Source organism: Capra hircus, unplaced genomic scaffold, assembly GCF_001704415.2.
Source record: "Capra hircus breed San Clemente unplaced genomic scaffold, ASM170441v1, whole genome shotgun sequence".
Taxonomy (NCBI): domain Eukaryota; kingdom Metazoa; phylum Chordata; class Mammalia; order Artiodactyla; family Bovidae; genus Capra; species Capra hircus.
Window position 1 is genome coordinate 5,001 of NW_017213497.1, and position 10,561 is coordinate 15,561.

The window sequence follows — 10,561 nt, forward strand, 5'->3', positions numbered from 1 at the left end:
CCCCCGGACCGTCTCGCCTTCGGGCTCACGGAGGCGCTCCACGAGCCGCCCGGCCTCAGCCGGGCGGGAGGGGTCTGCGGTACAGGGAAGCGGACCACCACGCAGGAGCGTGTGCGCGGTCAGGGCCAGAGCAGAGCCCGCGTCCCGCCCCCTGCAAGGCCTCATCCGCCGAGGCCTCCGCGACGAGGGGAACGGGCACGCCTCTCCCTTCCGCCTCGACCCCCCCGAAAGACAGCCACGCTCGGGACACACACGCCACCGTGGCGGGGACCCGAGGGGGACGCCGGGTTGAGGGAAACGACACCACCGCTCGGCCTCAGGCACCTGAGGGACGACCTGGAGCGCTCCAGGGGCACCACCGAGGGTCACACGAGGCACGCTCGCACACCCGCGTGGGGCGCGCAGCGCGGCAGCGGCGGCACAGCCCTCCCCGCCACAGGGAGGGCCGCTCGCCGGGCACACGCCGAGGAGGCGAAGCGGGAGCAATCTGCCGTGTCAGAAGACCAACGGCCCCCACTGACGCCCCGAGGCAGGGGACGGGAGACCGAAGATCAGGGCCAGAGGCCACACCCAACCCCTGCCTTCCTCACCCTCCCTGACGGGCAGCGGGGGGGGAAGACAAGCGAGGGGCCCCGCGGACAGACCGAGAAGAGCGGACACGTTCACCGGGAACGCCCGTCCCTCGTCCGGCACGGTTTCGGCTCGGCCCGGGAGAACACGACCACACCACATCGATCCGTGGAGCCGAGGTGGAGCAGGGGGAGGCACGGCGAGGACAGTCACCAGAGGGGCCCGCTTTCAGCCTCGCCGGCAGCCTCCATCCCCCCCCCACCTCGCCTCAGGCGAGAGCGGCCAACGACCCCGAGAGGAGAACACCTGACAGGTGGCGCGGAGCCCACAGGGCGGGGGTCGTCCCAGCCGCCACCAGGTGCCCACAGCGGGGGTGAGGGGCGCCGAGGGTAGAAGACCCGCGCCACCTCGCCCCCGCCACCCTCGGGTCGGGTCAGCCAGACGACACCACACAGGAGCCGGCGCACAGGCCCAGGCGGGCGGCTCCAGCGGCGAGGGCCGAACCGGGCACCAGCTGGCGGCCCAGAAGCCCAGAGCCCCGCGTGCGTCCAGAGACCCACAGTCCTCGGTGGCAGACACCAAAGGAGACCGTGTCAGCACTTACCTGGTGGCAAAAAAGGCCTATTAAGGGCGACGAAATGACAGCAGCCGACAGAGGAGCCCATCTACGACTCGCAGGGAGGGCCCCCGGAACCTTGTCCCGGCCACCTGTCCCCAACGCTGCCCCATAAACACCAGGCCCCGAGCTCTCTTGGGGGGGGGGGGTGTCATCTGGTCGACCGGGAGGGGGGGAGGGGCGCGTGGTGGCCAAAGCGGGGGCGCGGACACCGAGAGAGGGGGAGCCGGCCGAGGACGCCCTCCCCGCTTCGTCCACGCGGGTAGGGGTACCGGTCCGTCCGAGTCTCCGGACGGGGATTTGGCTTCGACGTGCCAAAGGAACACAGAAGACGGAACCGTCAGCGAGGCGCTTCCCACGAGACGAGCGGGCCCCGACCAGGGAGCGCGCCCGGGGCCCAGACCGTCCCAGACGGGGCACCCAGGACGGCCCGAGCCGGTCCCCACCTCCCGACCGGGATGCAGGGAGTCGGAGAGGGGTGAGCCAAAGTCGCGTCCGACGACCGAGACCCACGAGGGCACGCTGGAGGGTCGAGCGCGCCCTCCCCGGCCACCCGCGGGAGCAGGGTCCGGTCCATCCACGTCTCCGGACCCGTCAGGACTTGGACAGAGAGAAAGCACGGGTGCCGCGAGACGCCTCGGGCGACCGGACCCCACGCGGGGACCGCACACGCGCCTCCCCCGGGCCACCCTCGGGTCCCCACCTCCGGAGCGCGACGCGGAAAACACCTCGGGCAGAAAGGACCCGAGGGCCCGGACCCAGGCGCGCCCTCCGGCGACCTCCAAGCCACCGTCCGGGCCGGTCCCCACCTCCGGAGCGGGGCCGACGGCGAAGCAAACGCTCCTGAGGGCGGCCCAGGAGGAGTCCGGACCGCCGAGCCCGAGTCCAGGCGCTCCGGGCAGGGAAGACCCTCTCCCTGCCCACCGCGGCGGCCCGGCCCAGGGAGGGTCCGGGCGGTCCGTCTCCGCGGCCGCAGGGGCACGGGGAGATGCTGGTCGACCCGGTCAGGCCGCCCCGCAAGCCGGCTCCGGGGCGCCGCGACGGTCACCCTCCTCAGAAGCCTAGAGAACCAATCTCCGGCGACAGCAGGACTGTCCCTAGGCCTCGGCGCCACCGGGACTGTCGCCGCCAGCGTCGCCGGTGTCTGACAGCTCTGCCTCGGGCCCAGAGGCTGAGTCACAATCCTCCTGAAGGAGGCCTCGCCGAAGCTCCAGAGGGGAGGGACAATATACAAGCGGCCGCCAGGTGGCTCCCGACAAGCGACTCGAACGTCCCGAGGACGGGTCGCTGTCGCCGGCCGCCGGGGACGCCACCGCGCCGGCCGCCCAAACGCCCGAGCTCGGCCCGGAGCCTCCGCCGCCGAGCGACGCGACGCGACGCGACCCCGGCCGCGGAGGAAGGGAGAGACGCTGGGAAGGATCTCCTCAGGAGGCTGCCACGAAGGAGACTCACTCCCCCACGCGATCCCGGGGTGCTGGGGGGACATTCCACGGAGACGCCGGCGGGCGGTGGGGGCTCGGGGCGGAGGCGGGGTCGGCGGAGAGAGGGGCACCAGCGAGCGGCATCGCAGACTCCCCCGGCCCCCCTCCCCCGAAAGACAGAGAGAGAGAGAGAGAGAGAGAGAGAGGGAGGGAGGGAGGGAGGGAGGGAGGGAGGGAGGGAGGGGCCGGCAAAGCGAAACCAGGCGAGCGCTGCTCGGAGAACAAAGCAGGACTTTGGAAAGCAGACGCAGACACGCGAGCCCAGGAGCAAGAAAGGAAGAGGAGGAGACACGCTCGGAACCCCCACCAAGAGAAGACGCAACTCAACCTGGGTAGAGACCGTGACAAAGTCCGAAGACAACAAACCCAAGCACGCGCCGGTGGGTGGGGAAAGTGCACTTGAGGTCAGGAGAACATGGATTTCAAACTCACTGAACTGGCCACAAACCCCAGAATGGCAGGCAGGCGGGAGGGCGGGCGGGAGGTCTGGGGTGGCAGGGCTGCGGGGGTGGGGTTTGGGAGGGGCGGGGCTGGGGGGTGGGGCTGGGGGGCGGGGGCGGGGGGGGCGGGGGGGGCGGCTGAGGGGCGTGGAGGGGAGGAGGACCGGACCGAGTCAACAGGGATCCACTCAGGAAACCCCGTGTTCCGTGACAACAGCCAGTTAAATGAATAAATAACTTTGTGAAGTCGATCAGAAAGGAAATGAAACAAAACCACCAGGCAGGACAGTCAAGTCCTAGAACTGCTCCGGCTGCTTAAAAGTCAGAGAGAGGGAGAGGGAGAGGAGGAGGGAGAGGAGGAGGGGGAGGGGGAGGGAGAGGGGGAGGGGGAGGGGAGGGGGAGGGGGAGGGGGGGAGAGAGAGAACGCATACACATGTGCGTATGCGCGCGTCCGTATGGATACGCACGCATATCCGCGTCTACATATACGCGCACCCACGGGTATAAACAAACACGTTCGAAGGGCATGCTCACATACACGCACGTGTCTGTGTGCGCACGTGTATGCCTAGGCGTTTCTACTGTGCGTGTACGCTTGCGTGTATATACGTAGACACAGGCATATATACACAGACGCACACGGATATACACAGGCACGAATACACAGGCTCGTATGCGCAGATACGTCGGTATCCATAGACGCACACATACAAATCAAGGCGGACGTGTCCACGCATACAGATGCACACGTGTGTATACGTGTGATGTATACGCACCGGTGTGGGTGCACGTATATGCGTTCACGTACGTGCATGCTTCCATAGACGCATCTATCCGCGTGCGTATATGCACACGTGTATGCACACATGCATACGCACATACGGACACATCCACAGACGTCTACGTATCGCGTAGAGAGGTCCACCCAGACGTACGAGTGTCTATGTGTCGATATCCACACAGGTATCTATCAGTAGACATGCGTGCACGTACGCACATACAGGTGCACGGGTGCGTCTAGAGTGCCTAGACGCAGATGCATGTGCATAGATGCGCACACACGTCAACGCATATGCGAACGTGCGTGTGTATACACACATGTCCATAGAAGTCCGTGTACATGTGCCTAAGTGCACAGATACCCACGTGTCTGTGTAGATGTCTACGTGCGCGCGTGTGAGTATCTAGAGGTGTATCTATGTACATATAGATACTCACAGACACACACGGACGGAAACACACATCCGTGTGTGTGTGTGTGTGTGTGTGTGTGCGCGTGTGTGTGTGTGTGCGCGCGCGGTATATACGGGGAAAGCGCAAGCATCTTGCAAAAGGGGCTTTTCTGTCCAAAACTGATCAAGGCGTCAGACAACTCAGGCTCCAAAAGGGAAACAACCCCCGATGAGCGAAGTGGGCAGGCAGGGGGCCCGAGCAGACACCTTCCTTCCAAAGACGGGGAGAGCAGACAGACGCCCGGAAGCACCAGGTAGGACACCAAGCAGCGGCAGGGCTGGGCTGGGCTGGGCTGGGCTGGGCTGGGCTGGGGCTGCTGGGGGTGGGGGCGGGCTCACGGAAGCACCCCGGGGCGTTTATCTGGACCAGGATCCTTCTCGTTCGGAGGGGAAAGGCCCAGGAGCTGGAATCGCCATCGCGACAGCAAGTTCGAAACATCAGAAGACAGTGGCTCCTGATCGATCGAACGCGTCTTTGCTGCCGCTGAGGAACACGTGGGCGGACTCAGAGAGATCACATCTCATCCCCTGGGGCCTCCCAGAGAGAGAAACCACATCCCTAGGGAAAAGAGTCCTGCGATTCCCTCGGAACACTCCACCAAAGAGTCCCCCTTCGACCCAACCCAGCCACTCCACGGAGTGCCCACGGAGGGGACAAAGAAGCTACGGACGTGTGTATGTGTGGGATCGACCCCCCCCCCCATACCTAGGTAGACATCCGTACACGCAGAAGGAGAGAGCTCTCTGTCTGTGTGCCTACGCCTGTATCTACTCACACACACACACACACACACGCACACAGAGGCATGGGACTCAACCACCAGAAGGGAATGAAATCTCACAGTCTGCAGGAACTTGGAGAGACCTTTCGAGGGGATGATGCTCCATGAAATACCTCAGAGCCGTCGTTTCCATGCAGTACCTACCAAACGAGACACCGTGAACACAACGGAACCAAAGAGAAACAGGCTCCTAAGAGACCACCACGGAACACATGAGGGGTGGCCAGAGGAGGGAGCGGGGGAGACGGTGGCGGGGGGTGGGGTGGGGGAGAGAACGAGCGAACGAGCGCCACGGGCGAGGGAGACAGAGGACGCGGGGCGACCTTCCACCCGGGGAGTCCAGGGGTCACGGGCGCGTCACGACACCAGACGTCATCTGCCGTGACACCGAGCGGTGACGGACGGTCCCTCACTAGATGCATCCTGGTGATCTCTGTGTCATGCGCTGCACTCGGAAACACCGTCGGGACAGCTGAAAAGGAACGGGGGAACAACACGCGAGGGGAAAAAAAAAAAAAAAAGAGGGGGGGAAGGAAGCAGGACGGGAGGAAGGAAAGAAGGCGAAAGGAAACGTTGGCCGTCGGTGAGAGGTCCATTTGAGAAGAGCGGGACTTGCGTGTGTGTGGAGGGGCGGGGAGTGGGGAGGCGGGGGGAGAAACTAGGGTGAGTAGGAGGACGGGGAGCGGGAGGAGGAGAGAGAAAAGGACCGATGGCCTCGAGGGCGAGGGGGAGATCAAGGATCCAAAGAGTGGGCAGGACGGTCAGGTGAGCGCCATAGGGAAAGGAAAGGAAGCCAACCCACGAACACCCTCCCCACGGTGGTTGTGTTCAGTCCGAGATCAAGATGTGGGTAGCACGGTGTCCTCCAGCACACAGGGACACACAGGCCTCCCTTGGCGTGGGAGTTCAGGATCACCCTGAAAGCCGAAGCCGTTCTGTTCATCCACGGCTGACAAGTACCATGGTCCCACGACATTCACACATCCTAGCGAACCATCGAAAGACTCTCTCACTCACTCGCCATGAAACACGGAGAGAACAGAAAAGGAGCGACACGACGGTGGCTGGCCGGCCGGCCGGCCGGCCGGCCGGCCGGCTGGATTCCCATGAGAGTCTGAGGATGGAGCACAGACGTGGACAGAAAAGCATCCGATTCCCTTTGGTCAAGAAGCGGTCTCGCCTTCTGTGCCTGGTGTCTTTCCTACGTCTGGATGATTCCCTCCCCCACCCCACCCCACCCCACCCCGCTCCCAGCTTGAAGGTGCTCTCAAGGTCCCACCGGAACGCTCTCTCTTCGGAGCGCCCTTCTGAAGGGGAACGTTTCTCTTCCACGTCATCGCCCCCGAGACAGCTTCAGCCTGGCCCTCCCCTCCACCCCCCGCCTCCCTCTCTGCCTCCTGCTCCTCTTCCTCCTCCTCTGAACTCTTGAGCTCTCCTCGCACCGGCCTCTCACCCCACACGGTGGCAGTGTCGGCCTAGGTACGCTCGGGCGTCTCTCCTCCCCGCATCCCAGCGGACTGCCACTGGCTCTCGACCGCGTCGTCCTGGGACCATGTGTCCCCTGGCCTTTTCTGCGGGTGGGGGAGACCCGGACGGGCCGGGGCCAGGCGGGGGTGTGGGGGAGCCTGCATGCGGGGGGAAGGGTGGGGGCAGAGAGGAGGAGGAGGAGGACGAGGAGGAGGAGGACGAGGAGGAGGAGGAGGAGGAGGACGAGGAGGAGGAACGACACCACTCCCCAGTGCCAGTGTGTGCCTGTGGCCCGGGAAACAGACGACGCCCCGGGCTGGCTCCGAAAAGGGGATCGGTCACGAGATCGGGCGCGTGTGTTCTTTGCAGAGGCCCTGCAGATCGAACAGGCAGGGGCAAGGATGGGGCTTCCCGCACCGAGCACGGTTCCCCCGTCGTGGAAACAGGCGTCTGTCCCACCGGGCGGGGCTTCGGCTCTCGGTGCGATGTCCGCAAGCCGTGGCCGCTGAAACGTGCGCACGCTGGAGCCGCCGCCGTGCAGAGGGAGATCTCATCCGGCTCCTCGTGTCCTTCCAGTGAGCAGGCCGGGATCTCGGGAAGAACAGAAAGCCAGAGAGTCGCACGAACCGGAGCGTCACGCTTTCAGAAGCCAAGGGAACCAGAAATGAGGTTCACTCGCGTGTGGGTCTGTCTTTCCACGGGACGAATCCTCTCTTGGAGCAGATGAGGGTTCCGGGGATCCCGTGGAGCAGAGAGGATAGAGAGTCCCCTCAGGTCCCCTGCTCCTCCCATGCACGCGCACGCTCCCCAACGGTCCTAGGAACAGCCTGCCCCAGAGGAGCGTGCTGGCCACAACCCACCTCCACGGAGACGGAGACGGCAGTGTCCGTCCGCGTCAGTCACCCTCGTCCAGAGTCCCCGGGCCGTGTGCCCTCGCCTTCACGCCTGGCACCGTCCGTTCTGTAGGTTTGTGTCGAACCTGCCCGGAGCCCTGTGGCATCGTCCCGGATCAGGGGTTCGGTGGAAAACACCCTGTCCCCCTGCCTCCTCGGCAGGTGGATCCTTCACCACTGGACCACCAGGCAGGGAAGTCCCTTCACAGCCTTCTAAAAGCATCTACCCTGAAACAGTCCACGTCGTCCTCCAAACATCACTGGACCATCACGACGGAAAGGAAGGAAACGATGTGAGTTCAAGAATGTCTTCACTCCTCAGTGCTTCTTGCTTTAGAACCACGAAGGCCTCTCTCTCTCTCTCTCTCTCTCTCTCTCTCTCTCTCTCTCTCTCTCTCTCTCTCTCTCTCTCTCTCTCTCTCTCTCACACACACACACACACACACACACACACACACACACACACACACACACACAGAGGGGGGCTCATCGTCCAAAAGAAACCAACTGTTGTGTTTCTCCATCCCCCTTGTTGTGGCTAGTCAAAGGAGCTGATCTCACGTGGAATCCGATGTCTTCTTCTCTAGGACACTTCAAGAAGCAGCAAGAGTGCCGGTCTGTGAGAAACGAAGGTCAACCCTTCACGATGCAATCCCTTTTCCGGGCCTGATCGTTCAGAAACTCTCCCATCCCAAGCGGGGGACGGCAGGATATCCATCTCGAGTTTGGGACGGGGGCTTCCCCGGCGGCTCCGTAGGAAACCGTCCCGTGCCCACGCAGGAAACACGGGTTTCATCCCCGGCCCGGGACGATCCCACGTGCTACAGAGCCACGAAGCCCATAGGCCTCGCCGACGGAATCCGTGCTCTAGATCCTGGCCACTGCGAGCGCTGAGCCCACACCCAGCAGCCGCTGAAGCCCACGTGCCCCAGTGCCCACGCTCCCCAAGAGGAACCACAGCCACGAGAAGCCCAGACACACAACCGCAGAGCGGCCCCCTCCTCCACGGAGAGAGAACCGCTCGCACAGCCGTGAAGACACGGCACACCCCCACAGAGATCAGAGACGTCCCACGATTTGAAAGCAATACGGGGTCTAGGATGGGACGCCGTCGGCCAATACCTCGTCCCATCCCTCGGGAAGCTCGCCGACTCCGCGGTCGATGAGATCAAGAAACCGCAGCTCACCGTGCCATCGGAAGTGCGGGAAGCTCTCCCTGCAGTGCTGAGAGCCCAGTGGAGACGTGACCCGCGGGGACCGTGAGCGTGCCTGTTCTCGGGAAGAAGTCCTTCCCGGTCCGGGCTCTGGAGATCGGCCCACGCGGACCCGCAGACAGCGGACGGCCATCCCTCTCGGCTCCCTGCAGGCTCACGGGTCCAGGCGTGCAGTGCCCCCGGCATCTGCTCGCATCTTCGGGGCCCGTCTCCCCCGCCGCGCTCCACTCACTTTGAATCCTTCTCCCCTCTCGTCTGACATGTTCTCTTTCCCGTGCGACTCTTCCTGGCTCCCCAGGCACCACTTCGCATCGTTCTCTTCTCATCGCACTCGTCTCGTGGAAAGAATTCCACGTCTCTCTGCTCTGGTCCCCAAGGAGTCTGTCATCGCTCCATTCATCTGGGGATCGACTGGCACCCAGGCAACCCGGGCCCACGAAAACCGGGGCTCCGTGTGGATGGGACGACTTGCCGACGACCGCGGGGGGGGGTGGGGGGGGGGCGGCTCGTGGACGTGGAAAGCTGGCACCGGGGAGTCGTCCTGCGGACACACCCTCGGGCACCATCGCGTTCGCGGGAGCGTTTGGGTTGTCGTCGTGGTCGCCGCCGTATTCCCTGAGACGCGTGCGGTCGCACTGGGAGTCCAACGGCGTCTATGGGAAAAGAATGGATCCTTCCCTGGATCCCCTCAGAAGGACTTCGAAAAGAGTCGTGGTCGAGACGTGATCGATCTTTCCAACACTCTCACTTCTGGGTAGACATCTAAAGAGAAGAGACACGGAAGCGAAATCTCAGAGAGAGATCTGCACTCCCATGTCCACGGCAGCATCAGTCACACGGGTCAAGAGAGGGAAACAGCCCGAGTGTCCATCAAGGGAAGAAGAGGGAAAGAAGACACACGATCCAGACAGAGATCGATCGATAGGTAGAAATAGATGTCCCACGGAGCCACAGGAACGAACGCATTCTTGTCTGGTGATAGCATGGATGTGACTTAGGGCGTGATGCCAAATGAATAAGTCAGGTAGAGAAAGAGAAAGACTTTCTCATGCCACTCACATGCCATGGATGGCCATCAAAAAAAGAAAGAAAGAAAGAAAGAAAGAAAGAAGGAAGGAAGACGGTCATCACAGAACGGGCTGGGGGAGGGAGAAATGGGAAGATATTGCATTGATGTAAGGGGGAAAGAAAAAAAAAAAAAACGACTTCACGGATAAGGTACATCTATACTGTATACGTCACAAAGAGCACGGTGATTCTAATGAACAGCGTTATTATTATTGTATGGTACTATCCGGGGAAGGCCATGGCGCCCCACTGCAGTCCTCTTGCCCGGAAAATCCCATGGACGGGAGGAGCCTGGTGGGCCGCAGTCCACTGGGGTCGCTCACAGTCGGACACGACTGAGGCGACTTCCCTTGCGCGTTTCACTTTCACGCCTTGGAGGCGGACATGGCAACCCACTGCAGTGTTCTTGCCTGGAGAATCCCAGGGACGGGGGTGCCCGGTGGGCCCGGTGGGGTCGACCGAAGCGACGGCAGCAGCAGCAGCAGCAGCAGCAGCAGCAGCAGCAGCAGCAGCAGCAGCAGCAGCAGCAGCATGATCATCTGAGAAAGTTGCCATGACAGTGGACATGAATCCTTCTCCTCCCGTCCAATGGCAGAAGGAAATGGCAACCCACTCTAGGATTCTTGCCTGGAACTGTCCACGGATGGAGGAGCCTGGTAGGCTACAGTCCGTGGCGTCGCAAAGAGTCGAACACGACGACGAGTGACTTCCCTTTCTTTCACATCCAGTCATGATCTGATGAGCTACCGCTGGGTGGTCATTCTTCTTTGGCAACATACAGGTGCCTCTTGTGCCCA

At 62.9% G+C, this 10,561-nt stretch overlaps 2 protein-coding genes across 2 annotated transcripts in view; both read left to right on the top strand.

Moving 5' to 3' along the window:
• The window catches only part of LOC108635303 (collagen alpha-1(I) chain-like), a gene marked incomplete at its 5' end in the record, with an annotated part of 5,873 nt that extends 4,910 nt beyond the window's left edge, over positions 1 to 963 (top strand). The window contains one exon of the mRNA XM_018045511.1: positions 1 to 963. This exon is cut by the window's left edge and continues 33 nt beyond it. Coding sequence (XP_017901000.1) covers positions 1 to 963 — 963 coding nt within the window.
• A 3,195-nt stretch (positions 964 to 4,158) lies between these two features.
• Positions 4,159 to 9,177, top strand: LOC108635304. Its single transcript, XM_018045512.1, has 5 exons — positions 4,159 to 4,188; positions 6,602 to 6,699; positions 6,959 to 7,172; positions 7,351 to 7,775; positions 8,070 to 9,177. Exons 1-5 carry the CDS (start codon positions 4,159 to 4,161, stop codon positions 8,374 to 8,376), a joined length of 1,074 nt encoding a protein of 357 aa, XP_017901001.1. The 3' UTR covers positions 8,377 to 9,177.
• The last annotated feature ends 1,384 nt before the right edge of the window (positions 9,178 to 10,561 follow it).

Coding starts and splice junctions, on each gene's coding strand:
- LOC108635304 (XM_018045512.1), top strand. CDS start 4,159: ATGCGCACACACGTCAACGCATATGCGAAC. Junction 6,700..6,958: donor TCCCCTGGCCTTTTCTGCGG/GTGGGGGAGACC, acceptor TGTTCTTTGCAG/AGGCCCTGCAGATCGAACAG. Junction 7,173..7,350: donor CGTGTCCTTCCAGTGAGCAG/GCCGGGATCTCG, acceptor CAGAGAGGATAG/AGAGTCCCCTCAGGTCCCCT.